A 16,745-nucleotide genomic window follows, 5' to 3' on the forward strand; every position below is an offset into this window, starting at 1 on the left:
AAATGTCTGTCTTGGTTTAAACTCTGCTATACAGGTAAAGCGTTCTGTAAATGTCCGTGACAGCTTCCAGCAAAATAAGCATGGGTGTCCACACCAAAATCTACAACAGGATGGGGAGCACTCCAGGAAGGAGGGCGGGGGGGAACAAACTGACAACAGCTCATAAAAGGAGCCTTACACCAAGCAGGGGTCTAAACCACAGCACTCCGATACTGCCCTTCCACCTACACGCTGCCAGTGCGAACTCCGGTTCAAGGCAACAAGCCTCCTCGGGAGAGCTCTAACCCAACCGTTCCTTGATACACTTACCTGCCCTTCCCAGGTAGCCACAGATCACGTGTCTCTGTTTTACTCCCTCCACTGAATGTACTTGTCCAACAAAATTAATGGCTCAGTAGCATACGCCCAGTGGCAGTAACTCAACAATACAAGTTTGCAAATCCTGTGTTTTTAGGCCCACAGAAATGTTTTTTTCTTCACAGGTCATTCATATCCTGTGACTCACGATAAAGAAGGACCACATCATATATGCAAGAAGGAAGTACCTACAGCAGAGCACTGCTGCCGCCCTCTTGCCAGCTCATAAGCAAAGACCTGCAAGTATTCCAGTAATGCTTCCCCTGAAATATTTTTCCCAAAGTTTTATTGTTTTTATTCCAGTTACCCCATTTGCAAATGCAAGCCTCCACTGACAATTCTACAGTGCAGGAAGCAAAACCCAGGCTGTGATACCCGAGGATATTCGCTCAATAAAGACTTTCTCTAACTATACTCTGAGGCCCTACCATGCTTTGCAGAACCTATCAGTACTTAAAGGGGGCTCACAAAAAACACAGGGACGAACTTGTTAGCAGGGCCTGTTGCGACAGGACAAGGGGGAATGGCTTTAAACTAAAGGGGGGGAGATTTAGGCTAGATGTGAGGAAGGAATGTTTTACGCTGAGGGTGGTGAGACACTGGCACAGGTTGCCCAGAGAGGTGGTGGATGCCCCATCCCTGGAAACATTCCAGGTCAGGTTGGACGGGGCTCTGAGCAACCTGCTCTAGTTGAAGATGTCCCTGCCCACGGCAGGGGGTTGGACTAGATGACCTTTAGAGGGCCCTTCCAACCCAAACTAGTCTACGATTCTATAACCGTTCACAGGGGCATGAGGCCACAGGGGTGACACACGCTGAGGGCCGGCTGAGGCCAGCAAATAGCGACACCTTGAGGGCTGCCGGCTCTGTCCTCACCACAAAAATAGTTAACACCAGGTGCTTGCAAAACCGCCTCAAGCGTTAGTTTGGCAGCCTAGTCCTTCCTCTGTCTCCATTAGCTGAAGTAACTTTTTAGTAAGGTCTGGTTCTCTACCTCATCGCTAAATCAGGCTTTCCATGGTAAGAAGCAAAAGCAGCACCTTGCTTGCAACAGAACTTTGCAAGTTAAGTCTCTTAGAAAGAAAAGATGCTGTAACTACCTCATGAGGGAATTAAAAACGGAAAGAAAGCAATTACAACTCTCCAGGTCTTCTCAAAAGCTGCATTTTCTACCTTGCTGTAAAAGGGCAAATAAATTACACCTTTCACTCGGTAGAAAGCATCTGCCGACTTTGGAAAACATATTCTGAAGTGTACGAGTTCACAATGCCAGATAATTCACAGCGCCGAGGGAAGATGGGGGACACTCCAGAGAGTTCCCATGGCTGCATAATGCTTTATGTTTGTAAAAATTGGATCTTTTCAGTAACTACAACACCTACATGCTTTGGCTGAAAGGAAAGCAGAACACACTTCAAACACAAGTAAAACTGGATTTTACAATACACGTTTGTTTACACTAGAAAAACTGTGATATATGGGAGAAATGACACTCTTAAGTATGCATCTCATGTCGGCAAATTTCATCTGTCCTTATTTCCTATAAAAGAATGCCTCAAAATATCAAACGTGGCATTGGAAAAGCCAAAAAAGCAGAGGTTTTGCTGTTACAGTACAGGACAATATTGCTGCTCGATATTTTTATATCAAAGGAAATTCTGGCACTTAAAGTAATAGGCTCCCCGTACTGCTGGGAGTCTTAACTGAGATAAGGCAGGAGATAAATACAAACAGGGCCAGATCAAGTTTTAAGCAGCTTTAAATACACAGTTCTCAGTCAACGGCTGCTACTAATCCCACCCGCCCATCCTCTCCCTCACCCAAAAGCACAGCTGGAGACTAAACGCCTCGAAACAAAGACACTCTTAATACTGTGGGGCCCATCAGCTACTAGCAGAGTCCAGAGGGAGCCGAGGACGACCCTGGTAGTACCGCACCAGTGCCGCTCTCGCAGGCTCTCCCACAGTCTGACTGTCCCCGTTGTCTCCCCCTTGCTGTGCTGAGTAGGAGAGGCTACGGCGACGCTGTTCCACTAAGACCAGTGAGAGTACACTGCGCTACAGATGCTATTATTCACACTTCTCAATAGTGACCCTCATCCCTGCCCATCACTCATCCTTAATTTCTAATTCTGGTTGGTTTTTCTCCACCGTGTTGACTAATGCTAGCACCACTTGAGTCCCTGATTTTAGAAGACTGAGGCCCCGAAAAGGGTCCTGTATCCCAAATCCAGCTTACATGATTTTCCAAAAAAATTATTTAAATAATATATGCAAAAAGAACTAAATTGTAAGAAAGCACAGCTCATCCTACCACACAGGCTGGCTTGTGAGGACAATTACCAGTCACATAAACTCACTAGTCCGCCACTGGTTAAACACAAGGACCTGCCTGTAAAGTTTTGCAAACCGTTTCCTCAGTTTGATAAGCTAGTCAAAGTTCTGGGTCTGGTTTCTGCCAGAAAGTGTAAGTTCACTCCCTGGAAACAGAAAAAAAAAAAATATATATATCCTTTTTCTAAAATTACTTGCGGGGAGGCAGGCCAACCTCCAGTTTTTGATGTTTGGCATTTGATAGTATGATTCAGCAGGTGCTTCTGCTCCGCTTGCCAAACACTGCGCTGTGGACCAAACTGGCAATTCCAATTTCGGATTATTTGCTTTGGCTACTAAAGAGTTAAACCTTTTAAAGTTTTACTGCCGTTTTATAATAGGTTTCCATTTGAATGGCTAAATGCAGGAATGTCAGAGACATCTTTCACTTTATGGAATAGTAAGTTCATAATTCAAATTGCACATTGTTATGCATGAATTAATACGTCATACTCTGAAATAAACGCAAATGGAACTATTGTATAGAATTCAGGCATATGTGGGTTTGGTTGTTGGGTTTTTTTTTAAATAAACAAAGTCAATTAGCTGCTGCTACTTACCACTTCGGGTTGCAGTGCAATGGTTTTCCACTGTGTTAGATGTTTTCCCACAGTATCTTTCTTTGGCCAGGCTTGGAGGGTTAGCGTGTTTTAAAGAAGCAGAAAACTGGCCATTTTGACATTAAAAAAAATTGGAAAACTGGCTAAAGTACTGATGTAAGAGCAAGGAAGTCAACTCATTTCCTTCCTCAAAAGTCTCTTCTAGCACACCCATCGTTATCTACCTTGCTGTCTTTCATCCCAGCCAAGTGTTGGATTGCTCCAGATATTCCCACGGCAATATAAAGTTCCTAGAAGAAAACAAAAATGAGACATTTTTGGTACCCACGACATAGTTTCAGTAAGCTCTCACAAACCTTACTCAAAATCAATTACACGCAGGAGTTTTTACATTACGGTAGATTTCAATATTAAAGGCAGCTGATGATTGGTTCCCTTCCCCACCTGGGGATGCAATGTAACTGTAAAAGGAGAATCCCAAAGGAGCAATCTGGCAAAGACAGATGAGGAAAAAAGAAAAAAGAAAGAAAAGAGATCTGCATCAAACATAAGACACTGCTCAGCTAGAGGACAGGGCAATCAGTGTTACCCATGACCCTGGAGATTCCCAACGCAAATATTAAGTAAGATAACCCACAAACGGATAATGCGGTTGCCTAAGAGAAAACCTAGGCTTTTTTGTTTGAAGCCTCTACGATCCTTTAAATAAGACAGAACACACAAAGCTGAAATTCGGGTGTTTAAACCTTTACAAAGTTCCCTATATGACAGGATGAAACATTTCAGATACTGAAGTGGGCTACTGCGCTACACACTTGTAGCCCGTTTCTATGATTTACCCCAAGCCTCAGGGTTCATACGCCCCAAAGCTTTTCTTCCCCCATTCACTATCAACTCCTACACAGGATGAGTGAAGAAGTGCTTCCCAGGTAGGCACCGACACGGAGTAGGTCTTTACACTTTGGGGCTCCCCATCTAGCATCTCTAGAGAGACTTACATTCAAGACAGATGGAAATTTATAGGCAAATAGATCTACATCGACAGTTTTAATTCACAGCAGAAAAGTTGGGTCTTTTTCCCCTCGGGCTGAAAGTCATCCAGGCTATAATCTATCCAAAACCAAGTATTATTTTCAGCTCCGTGACAGTTTTCCCACCACCACAAGTCCAAGTGGCCGTCAAACCTGTACTGTTTATCTACCTAATTTTACAGAAGAAAAACGAGGAAAGTACTTTTCACCAACTCATTCAATAGGAGGAAACTGTTAGGGCATCATCTGTCAAAACCAATTGGAAGGTGGTATTTATACCTGCTTAGAAAAGACGCAACCTCAAATACTAACAGAATTTCTCTTTTAAAAATACCAAGGTTAGTCCATATTTAGGAACTTACAAATCTAATTCAAGAAATTATTTTTGAGGCCAGGGAGGGTAAGAGGGTCAAAAAATCTTACCCCTGCGCAACTGAAGATGTGCATTACAGTTAAGTGGCTTTGACCGTGACAGAACAAAGCACAGCTGTGGAACAGGCACAGACCTACAGAGGAGGCTGGCAAATGAAGGTGTTCGAACACAGAGACCGTGCAGACCGCTTTTTTCATACAGGCCTGATAGTCATTATATCAATTAAAGAAAAAAAGATGATTGCTTCCCGATGTTTCTACAGCTACACGTTTCACCTACTATATTGGTTTTTAAATAGGAATAGGTAAAGAAAATTTATGAAGCTTTTCTACACTTCCCTACGAAAGCGATCTCCTGTAAAAATTGAAGGGGAGGGAAAACAGAGCAGGAACAAAGCATTTCCCATTAAAAGGGCTTGCTTTGAAATTGAAACACAGAATCTAGTCTATGCGTTTCCACAAAAACACACAGCTGTTGAAGACACTCAGAAATTTCTTAGCCTCAGTAGCTTTTTACTGAGCAGATTACTATTGGAGGTCAATCCGTTTTAACCACAGCTGCAATGTAATATAATATGTCCATGTAAGAACTCACGGTAAGAATACAATATTTTAATTATACCAAATAAAAGAACAGATGTTACAGCAGAAATTATTCTAACATCATATAGTCTTTAATACAAGCTCTTTTTAAAAACACATTACTGTAATTTGATTTTTTTTAGAGCAATTCATTAAGTGCCAGTCATCTAGACTACCAGATACTCTTATCAGTCTGTTTAACGTTGTGAAGTTCAGTCTTTGGAAAGAATCCAGCTAACCAGGAGCCAGATGCCTATGTATATATTCCATTAAAATATCTAGGAAAGACAAGGATGTTTCATTAAAAGGACATTTGTAAATCACCAGGCTTGTCTAAAAAGCCTTTATTATGCATCTAAGCCATGACTTTCTAGGTTATGTGCTTTTGGCTCTCTGGCTAAGATAACTGGTCCATTCAGTAGGCTGTCACACTTACGGTGGATCACCTTAGTAATGTTTTCATACAAAGAACACATAGGACAACATGTTTCTTATCAACAGTTCCACACTGTAAAATAGATTTGACTGCTTAAATCTTAAGTTTAAATCTATTCTACAGTTTAGTAGGAGGGAAACAAAGGACCCCCAAGGTCTGAATGATAAAGATTCACGACTGTTCAGTGCTCTCCAAGGAGAGAATTCAACTGGTCGTCCCGAGAGGTCATAGAAGACTCAGAAATTCGTATCTCTACGTTATTTTCAGAGTAATACCCTTGTTTTGATTTTTTCCCTGAAATCATTAACTTCTGTCATGCCTTTTGCTGAGTCCTATCATTCCTACTGTGTTAGCATTCAAAGTCCCAGGTCAGGACTGTAGCCCCAAGGTAAGTAAGGGAGGAAAATGAAAGCAGATCGGTACCACTGAGCAGCATCACTTCCAATTGTGTTATGCGACACGCCTGTCATTGCAGCACGTTAAGGTCTGGAAGGAGATCTCCGTTCTTCAGAGCTCATCTATGTGGGAGACCCACGCCAAGGCTCAAAACAGCATGAAGCAGAGTCTGGATCACACGTCTCAGGTGCCAACAAAGATGGCTCTACACCAACTTCAAGTTCCTGCTTTTTGGATCCCTGGAAGCTGCTCTAATTACTGCTGTCAGGTGGCTGACCCACAGCCTGCAATTACAGGCACTTACATCAAAGTCCAGAACGTGGAGCGGCATTTATCAACTCCCTGGTGCTTGTGCACAGGCAGGTTTTCACTGAAGGGCTGCTGCCAGCGCTGTGCCACATGAGAACGGTGTAACAAAACAGCACACAGGTTCTGTACCAAGGGGCTCACTGCACTGTCTGACACAAACCAAGTGCCAAAAAGCAACTGAAGTCAAGGAAAGTGAAAGTTTTGGTGGTATAAGGGCACGGCATCAGATTAGGCAATTGTCTTACCTCACAGTAACTTAATTTCACACAGGAAATAATTACTGTACGTACGTCACAGCCATGCCACAAATCTTTATTTTTCATGAAGTGGATAGTGGACATCAGCACAAGGGAAGGGACACCAGAGAAGAGAGCTAATGGTGAGAAAGAACACAGGGGAGGAAACACGCAGCACGGGAAGTCAAATGGACCGAATAGCCTAAAAGCGTACGAAGCAGAGGACAGGGAGGCACCATCAGAAAGTACTTAGATTAAAGACGTGCTATTGCAGAAAGGGCTTGGTATGTCAGTAATGGGAACATGCGAAGGTGGGCGCGTCAGCACGTAACATGGCCATTAGGCTTCTCACAAGGGCTGCAGCAGCAGCCAAAGCTGATTCTGCCAGCAAACTGGCACAAAGGCCAAGGGTGTTTTAATTTGTCCTGCCACACAATATCCCACAAGACTCCAGGGGGAGCCAGGACCATGACAGAGACCTCAAAGTTTGTAAGCGCAGATTTGCATCGCAACCACCCTAAAAAGAAACACAACTCCAAGTCCCAAATTTATCCTATTCAAAGGCAAGATTCCAAATCAAGAATCCAACTTCTCATTTGCTATTTAAAGTGTTAATCTAGCCTTGTATTGTTTTTTCAACAAACATGACTGTGCTATGTCTTGTAGAGACTCATTGTATGCTAATCATTAAAATGAAAAAATCCCCCTTAGCCATCCCCTAAACTCCTCTTTCTGCTTTAAACGTACCCAACTTACGTATTAGCATCTACAGCAAGTCCATGAGACTTCACGTGCACGAATTTGCACAACTGGCTCCAGAATCCATATAGCCAGTTACACGCTGTTTGGATAAATGTCACAAGAGTGCTCTATGTGGATGATTATAATTACCAATATACCAATGCAGTTATTTTCCTGTGCATACTGACTCTTCCAATTATTTATAGAATAATTTGTGGCATATAATATTACTTCATTTTTACTTATGAGAATATCTGAAAATGCCTTAGGCTGCCTTGGGGCAGTTAAGGTACATTTGCTTAAGAGAACCACAAGAACAATTTTTAGTTGCCGCTTACAGTGACTTTGAATGCTGCTATAAGAGAGTGCTGTGCATCCACAGGTGCAACACAAGATGAGGTAGTTACTTTGCAAGCATGCCGTCAGCTACTATTGATTTTTACGCCAATTTTTGAATTACACTGAAAACCTTCAAGTGTACCTCAATTTATCATGCTACCAGTGGCATGCTTTTAAACAGGCTGGTTTAATAAACCTCTTTGGCACACGTACTCTTTTTAAAGGCAGCTCAGATATTTTATTTTCTTTGCAAGAGTGAAAGGACAATGAAATTAGAGAGAAATCTTTGTAATGAAAATTGCTTCATACAAGAGATTCCTTCCAATTACAAGCTATTAACCCAATAAAATATTTTCTGGCTTGACACCAGTTCATATATATTACACTGTATATCAAACAATTATCCAGTATGTACTACTTCGATGCAGTTGAATATGTTCCATTCAAGAAGCACACATTACTGAACTACATCCCAAATACAGTTTCTTTTTCACTTTAAGAATCTTTGATCAGCAAGCTATGTAATTACTCTTAAGTGTGGTTGGGGTGTCTGCTGGAGTGCAGGGCCATACAGCAGGTTTTTTTTTTTTCCTCTCTCTAGGGAAAAGCACATCAATTGCTTTCAGCTAAATGCACTCACATATGAATATTTTAGTACAATTTAATGTTTCTGCACCAACCCCAAAGGAGCAGAGCATCAATTTGTGAACATAGTTTTCTTGGAGTTAAAAGCTACACTGGATAATGCAGGATGAAAGGGGTTGTCAATCCTTAGCTTTTTAGCAAGTCAGAGAAAGGTAGTCTGTAAATTCAGTCCCAGCTGCATACAAACAGCTCTCTAAAGTTTGCCACTATAAAGCTCCTTTTCAACAATAGTGAATTATCAGAGGAGATATTCCAAAATCAATTTCCCAAGCACGGTCAGTTTTCCCAACGCTATTCCCATCTGCTAGCTACCTAACAGCTTCAACCATTCATACAATGAAAAGTGCACCTGCTGGTCTGTTAATAAAACCCACAAACGTAATGTACAAATAACACATTCCTACAAAGAAGCTAGCTGAAGGTAGGAGAAATTAAGTGATGTACCATGTGTTTGAATAGAGAAACTTTAGCATCTCAATATTCTCTTGTATGTGTAACAGATTAGGAAGTAATGAAGATCTTATCATTGATAAGCAAGGAGTAGAACACTTTTAAAGTGAGTACAATCAAGATGACAGGAGTGACACTTCTCATGAAACTAAGGGAATTAATTAGTTCATTCTGTTGTTAGTAATTTTAGGTAAGAGCCAGAGAACAAAAAGGAGCAGAAATACTGGAATAAAATATACCTTGTTTCACTTTCACTACACTTCCCCGCAAGAGAGTGAAGGGAAACAAAACTTAACAGATATGCTAACCTGAGCAAGCAAATGATCCCTAAGAAAGCGGTGGGAAGTAACACTGAAGAAGAGTTAGTATCCACTTATTACGCAATGAAACCATGAGTTGCTCATGCATTTTGGAGAAAACAAAACCAGGCTAGGTGAAGTATTTGACTGCTTTGCCACCGAATACAAAGAAATACAAAATACAGGAATAATGTAAATAATGTGACTTTGTCTTTCTCCCTTCCTGCTACTCCCAAAGCAAGAAGATGACTACTAAGTGCTAAAAAGCCACTCACTGCAGTGAAAAGGACTGCCTAGTAAAATACTGGGGCGTAGACAAGCTCAGAACGCGTCCCATCCTCTTTTGTAAAAGAAGCGGAGCAACAAGAATTCCACTGCTCTGTAGAAGACCATTCTGCACCTTCATGTATCTCTCCACCAGGAAATGCCATTCAGCTTTCCTTTTCCCGCTTCTAATGTCATCCTACTCCTTCATTTTCTACCTAGTATAACACCTTAAGTTGTTCCCGTTCTTCCACGGCTTTGGTGCCTTTCAACTGAACCAGCATCTCACTCTTCAGCATCTCAATTGAAGCTGCACCTCTTTAACATGCCCCTTTTTCCCTCGTTATTACTGTCAATTCCTGACAGTAGTAAATCTGCCTCCCTTTTGAAGTTCCTGCAATCCATTACATCCAGAGAGACCCTCTGGTATGAAATCGAAGCTTAAGCACTGAAGCTAAGCAGGTCAGCAAGTTTACTCCCGAGGATCATAGCGGAACTACACTGAATTCCCATCTGCCTTCCCCACCCGAGGTTTCTCAGCACATGCAATATCCAAATGCATCTGCCTTCTGTGCAATCATATCACATTTCCAGCACAACCATCGAATCGCCTGTTAGTACTTTGTGCCCAGTGTTGAAAGTAACAAGACAGCAGCAACTGAACACCTAAAAAAAGGAGTTCTGCCTGGCTGCGCTTTCCCTGCTGGATGGCCCCTCTGTACTGTACCCTCCTCAAGAAGAAAACCTCGCACTAAAGTCTGAGATGGTGAAGGTGAGGCTTTCTAGCTGTGGTCCACCGATGGCTAACCTCAGATGAACACCTTGAGTCCTACAATTGTGAAATACTGGTCTGGCCACGTCTTCCCTATTGCCAGCTAGGAAAACGTATAAAGAAAGCTAAAGCAGTTGTAGAACTGGACGCTGAAACAGTCTGAAGAACAGACTTCAATAGAGGAAAATAAAATAAATTAAAAAAGCGTGAAGTGAACATTTAAACTCTGAAGAGATTAAGCTAGAAGGATGCCTTTCCAGCAGCAGTAGGTCCTTCACAAAGTCAGAGGATAACAAAATAAACAGCCTAAAACGACACATACTTTTTGAAAAAAAGCAACTCGGTGCCACTGAGGTTTTGGTTGTTTTCTGGGAGGAAGAAGCTGAGAGCGAGATAATCCCAGTACAACCCCATCTTCCTTCAAATGCTAAAAGGAGAATATAATTCGAATAGGACACAAGGGAAAACTTGGGAGACCATGGGAACAATGTGGGTGTCCAAACATAGCCGCCTAGTGGCATTGTAGACAGTGTAGGATTTCCCACCTGAATGCTGCTCCAGAAGGAAGTCTCCAGGTCCCACACAGTAACTACCAGCCCTGTGAATGTACTTTTTATACCCCAGGTGGCTAAAATGGCATTAGACACCAATTTGCAGGCATTCAATCATCCCCTATATGCCCCTTCCTCGCAAATCTGTACTGCAAAGGTCACAGTTCAGAAACTAGCAGAAGCTACTTAAGGCTTATAGCAGTTGCTTTCCTTTTCTCACAACAGTCAGAATTTTTTTGTTTAAATATTAGACAAATTACACAAGTTCATGAGAAAGATTACATACTTGTTTGTATGTTAGAAATGTTGCTAATTATGCCTAGGGTAAGGAAAGCTAATACTGAACTAATAAATGAACCATTCATGTTCCATTTAAAAAAGTTTTAAATAACTGAAAAACAGTATTTACCTTCTTTCTTCTCCTCCCCCCTTTTGTTCTTGTTTCTTTTTTTTTTTGTGAACAAGATAGAAAGAACTGGGAAGACTTTTACTGTCAAAACTGACGCCCCTGACTATTTGAAATTTCTTATCTAAAAATAGCAGTTACTCTGGGGTGGTGGTGGCGGCAGGCTTGATTTGTGCAGGGAATTTACTATTTTCTAACTGGATATACTTAACTAATACTTAACGATAGGCACTCATGGGAAGGATATTTTTATCCAAAACCAACTAATTTGAACATTCTTAAAAGGGCTTTTTTCTCCAACAGACGCTACATACAGTGCTTAATCCAAGAACTGAATTTCATTTTTCTGCAGAACACCTGCATATAAGAAATAGTGGAAAACAACTGGCTTCTAATTTAAAAAAATACACTCCTAAAATGGTTGTCACTGATTAAAGACATTGAATATACTAAATTACTTTTTTAATTAGGAAGGTAACATTTTATATTTTAATATATCCACTTATGCCTAAAAATTTCCTTCCTTCCATCTCATCAAATAATACAAATCAGCCTTCTCTTTCATAAGACAGAATGTTCAAACAGGAGCTGCAATCACCTGAAATCAACAGGTAAAAAAAAGCTACTAACACAAACGAAAATAATACACCAAAGGTTTTAACAACTGGAATAAAATCATACAAAAGAAAAATTACCAAAGATCCAGTCAAAAAACAACAAAATGCATAAATTCCAACATGAACAAAAGCTCGAAGTTTAGAGATCCAGGGTTATTTTGGAAGCGTAGATGTGCTGTTTAGAACTAATCCTCAAACAGAAAGAAGGTGAAATTTGTACTCCTTAATTAACTTAATTCTTTCATTACTTAAGCAAAATGAACTACAATTGTTTCTTGACCGGCAGTTTGTTCATGTATGAATACATCAGCATTTCAGGAAAGCCGCTGTGGCTGTGAGGTTCTCACGTCCTGTGATGCTCTGTCCGGGCTGCACTCTTAAAAACTGAAGCCAGTCACGGAAATACTGGAAGACCAGTGACGAAAATTACCCTTCCTTCACCAAATCCACAAAGCCACAAGGGAAGAAATAAGCAGGTCTTTTAGATTATTACCTTCTTACCCAATGATCAGCACAGAAACACTCCCCAGCAGTCATACACAAAAAGCAGCAGTACAAGCACCTCCCCTCTTCCTGAGCTTGTAACTAACTCTTCTCCCTCTGGAGTCTCAAAAATGACCCGATTCCAGAGTCCTTTAAAAACAATGCATTCCAATCCTCCACTGAGACTGGGCAAGAGACTATTAATAGAAGAGTAAGAGCATACGCTAAGATACTTTCCCATCAGAAACTAACAGCTGCACAGGAGAGCAAGTATGTCTCAAACTCCAACAGTTTCTCATACCCAAGCTTCTTCCCCTGCTTAAAACCCACACGTCCAGGAGGGCATGCACCATGTCAACTGGAGTTCAAAACTAAACACAAAACTCAGGTCTCAGCTAATATAACTAACCAATGTACAAAGCTGCTTTGCAATTTTCCAGATAAAATGTCACGAGCTCTCCCTAAACTAGTGGTATCAAGCATACCTCATAGGAAGAGAAAGCAGTCATCTTCTAGAGGATTGTTAAAATAGCCAGTATAATCTTGATCTGATCAAGAAAGTTCAGTTCTACTCCTTCTTCAAGTGAACTCTATCTTCCACTGCACAGAATAATTGTCTAGCTAAAGTACCAAAAAGACAGTGAAGTAGAATTAGGAACGTGAAGTTAAGAATTTGCAGCTTTAAACTGCCTCATATTTAAGATACCTATCCAGCACATTGAAAAATTAATTCCTCTAGTCAGCAACTCTGAGGGCTCAGTATCAATTCAACTTGCATTTCCATTACAATTAACATATTTTCCATACTTCTAAGCCACTGTATGCTGCCCTTGCATGTATTTTAAGATCCAGAAGAAATATTTGAACAATGTGAAAGAAGGGGCATATAATTTTCAGTACTCTGCATAACTCACTACTTAATAAATATTTGTTAAGAAGGGAGATGAGAGAGAAATGCATCAACCTGCTGACAAAAAGATGTAGCACCATGCAGTTGTGCCAGTTAGGATCGTTTATTGACACAATAGTTAAACATCTGACTGACCAATGGCTATTTTAACAATCCTCTAGAAGATGACAATGATGACACTGAAGGGATCCTATGATGCGGCTGTATGTTCTTTCACATGTTGCTATGAGCCATCTGTGGCAAGTTCTAGCACTATATCTTCATCAAAAACTAGCCTTTTTTGTTTCAACATAGTTGTTTATATGCCCTTGACTCTGGAAAGAATGTTCATCGTTGAGCCTTGAGACACAAACCAGAGCTGAGCTATCTTCAAATTAGCATTTTCCACTTCATTAATGGATATTTGGGTAGTGAAGAACTAAGGATGGTCAGTCTCATCTCATGCCCTTTCAAAGTATGCAGTTAAATGACACTCAGCTTACTGCCTGGTTTTCGAAGGTTTGGGTACACAGCAACCAACTAAAAATTGCCTCCTGATGACAATCAACTCTGCCTTCTTTGGAACCTGCAATTTCCATATATTTGCAGTTGCACTTATTGAATTAGCGTTGATTAGCTTGCTGAGACCTATAGCTGCAATACATTGGACCTTATGCCTACTGTGGGATCAAAAGAAAGCGCATTATATTTAAATACAAATGTTCCCTTAGCAAAGAGGAAGTATTACGCTGGGGGCTACAGCTCTCCTGCACTATGACCAAAAAAATAACAATGACGTACTATGCACAAAAGAAAGACATCACCAGAAAGAAGAGTTAGGGTTGCATTTATAATCTGCAAAGCCTCACAATTTCCTTGCATAGCAGAGGTTAATATCACTGCTATCAAGATTTTGGAAGGACACAATATGCAACCAGATGGACCTTAAGTCTTATCAATAGGTCTATTTCACAGAAGCTGTTTTTTGTAGCAGTTGGTTATCACATAGATTTACAGGTTAAACATTAGTGTGCCTAGAAATAGCTCCACTTATCCCGTCAGGGTTATCATCAGAAGGCCTCTGATGAGGACTTTAAAAAAAGCAGCAAACAGCCCTATCCACATTTCAGGACAGAAGAACTCAGAAGCACAAAGTATCTTGTTCAAGAAAACCCAACAGGCAGAACTGACAACACGCTCCAGGAATCACAAGTTGCTGTCTTTGATATCTTCAAGTACTGCTCTATCCTGCTGGATGTATAACTGGAAAACTAATGGTCACAGTTTGAAGTTCTCGAATTTGCAGCTCTTAATGGTACAAAGGCAAAACATTTCAGATCCTATCAAGGCTTTGGACACGTACAGCTTTTTAGCATTATTTAAATTATTACGATTTGGTAAATTCAGCAGTTGAAATGTGACAAGTTTCTCTACTAAGTTCCAGCTCACTCTCCCTTCCCAGTCTCATTAAACCATTAACAAGTAAAAAGTTGCTCTTTGGTGCCTTCTGTCGCCATACACACTCAAAGAGAACTGCTTACTGAAAGGCTAATGTTTACTCGATTATGTAGCTCGAAGTGTACATCTGACAGATTGCCGTACCTGCCCATGTTCTTAGTCACAATTCCCTACTCATGTCCATGATCATCGCATCTCAGTACACGCTAGCATACGTTCTACCCCACAGTCAGATGAGCTACATTTGTACCTTCTTATTTACAAATGCTCAAGCGTGTTTTATCTGTCTACCGCTTTCCCCACACTTCCCCAGGTCATAAGGAACAACAAAAGCAGTCTCAAACTTCTACATGACAGAAAGGCACCCCCTAGGATGCAAAAAGACACAGGGATAGAAATTAGTCCCCTGTGATTATCAGGATGCATAGCAGAAAAGACATGCAGCAGGTTATTTCTCAACGTTAAGCCACTCATTAGAGTATGCCCTTCTTGGTATTTCACTCTACAGCAGCCAACCTGTAGATTATTTATATCAAGTTTCTTTCACTTTCATCTCTTATGAAAATTTTGCTTAGAACGTAATGCAATAATCCAGTTACGGTTACCAAAGCTTTAAAAAAAATCATCACCTGTAAAAAGACCAAAAAACACACTTCCCAGAGATCAAGCCACATATCAATATAATTTCAAGTTTATGTTGGCAATGACATCTTTTAGCATATCAATGACGGCTGTTAGAAAACTAAAAAAGGTTCAGCACTGGCAACTGTGCAAAAATCCAGCATGCAAAACCTCTGACAAAACTGTCTGCAGAACACTTCCGATTGACCCAAAGCAGAGATTTACATCCCAGCTTGCTGCTGTAGTTTTGCAAATGCACGGTCAAGTGACAGTATCACAATGGGCACACTAAGATTTGCCTGTTAAGGCTCAGCATTAAGACTTAGCTCATTTCTAAGCATTTGCTTTGAAGGAAAATGCATGCTAGAAAACATCACAGCTCTTTTATGAAAGATATTTCCATACTTACTGGTGCTACTATTTTGCCCGTCTGTCCAACTTGCATGTCATTAGGAACAAAGCCAGCATCAACAGCTGCACGGGAAGCTCCAACTAGTTGAAAGAAAATATTTCCAGTGTTTTCTTTTAAAATATTAGCGAGCCAAATTTCTATCACCATAAAAGCACATGCATTTTACTGAAGAGTCCCACACTCTAAGGGCATGTATTTAGAAACTTCCCTCTTAAAAGCTCTTATAGTAATCCCTCTCTATACCACTGGCTGAAACTTCCAAATACTAAGTGCTAATGCACTTCATAAGCAACAGGAAATCCTTACTCCCAGCACCAAAGGACCATATATTTAAACCCGAGGATTTCAGTCTGGCATATTTCCATTATTTTCTCTTGTTGCTTTGTCAAAAGAGGATTTTCCCATAATGTTCCTCCAAGTTTGAATAGAACACATGTGCCATCTTATATTGCTCTGGAGCTCAAAGTCAGGCACAGTAAAGAAAAACATCAAAGTAAACTTGAAAATGCCACATGGACATTTAGTTAGTGAAGCCACCAATTTAAAAACAAAGCCATTCATGTAAAACTATAAATTTATTATTACATGTGAAATCTAAAACTAACGTAGTTAAAAAGTTAATGCAAACAGTTCCTCCTCCTCCTCCAACCTTTACTTAAAATATTTTGCTGAGACACTGTACATTGTCAGTTTTCTCCCGTTAATACAAAAGCATAGCAAAAAGACAGAGCCACTCAAACTACAAAAACTGTGAAAGGGCTTCTGTAAAGGAGTAGTATATAAGGATGTACGAAGAAAATATCAGCTCTTCAAAGTGAGCTAAGACCATTTTTTAATTTGTACAACTTCACTTTTTGTTTGAGAGCTTGTGTTCTGGAGATCTGAGAAGGACAGGGAATATTACGCTTCAGTATTTTGCTTCATACACAGGCATTTAAATACACAGTTGACCACAAGGACAAGACAAAATTTTATCTACAACTAAACTAACAGGATTTTAAGAATTTATTTGATAGACACATGAAAATAAAAGACTTAAGATGAACATTGTTTTTAATGTGACCTTTTAAAATGTATTAACCAGGGTTAAAAAAGAGGAAAACAAGTTTACCTGCAGCGTGCAATTGATCCGCAAGATCATATAACA

The 16,745-nt window shown here is 40.5% G+C and overlaps 1 protein-coding gene across 1 annotated transcript in view; it reads right to left on the reverse strand.

Annotated features, from left to right (window-relative positions):
- ETFA (electron-transfer-flavoprotein, alpha polypeptide) overlaps window positions 1-16,745 on the reverse strand; it is a 34,835-nt gene that overhangs the window by 1,507 nt on the left and 16,583 nt on the right. Inside the window, exons 9-11 of the mRNA XM_009330111.1 lie at window positions 16,710-16,742; window positions 15,596-15,678; window positions 3,514-3,579 (exon numbers count right to left, since the gene is read on the reverse strand). Coding sequence (XP_009328386.1) covers window positions 3,514-3,579; window positions 15,596-15,678; window positions 16,710-16,742 — 182 coding nt within the window. The remainder of the gene's footprint in view (window positions 1-3,513; window positions 3,580-15,595; window positions 15,679-16,709; window positions 16,743-16,745) is intronic.

The sequence above is a fragment of the Pygoscelis adeliae genome, unplaced genomic scaffold (genome assembly GCF_000699105.1).
Source record: "Pygoscelis adeliae isolate BGI_AS28 unplaced genomic scaffold, ASM69910v1 Scaffold298, whole genome shotgun sequence".
Taxonomy (NCBI): domain Eukaryota; kingdom Metazoa; phylum Chordata; class Aves; order Sphenisciformes; family Spheniscidae; genus Pygoscelis; species Pygoscelis adeliae.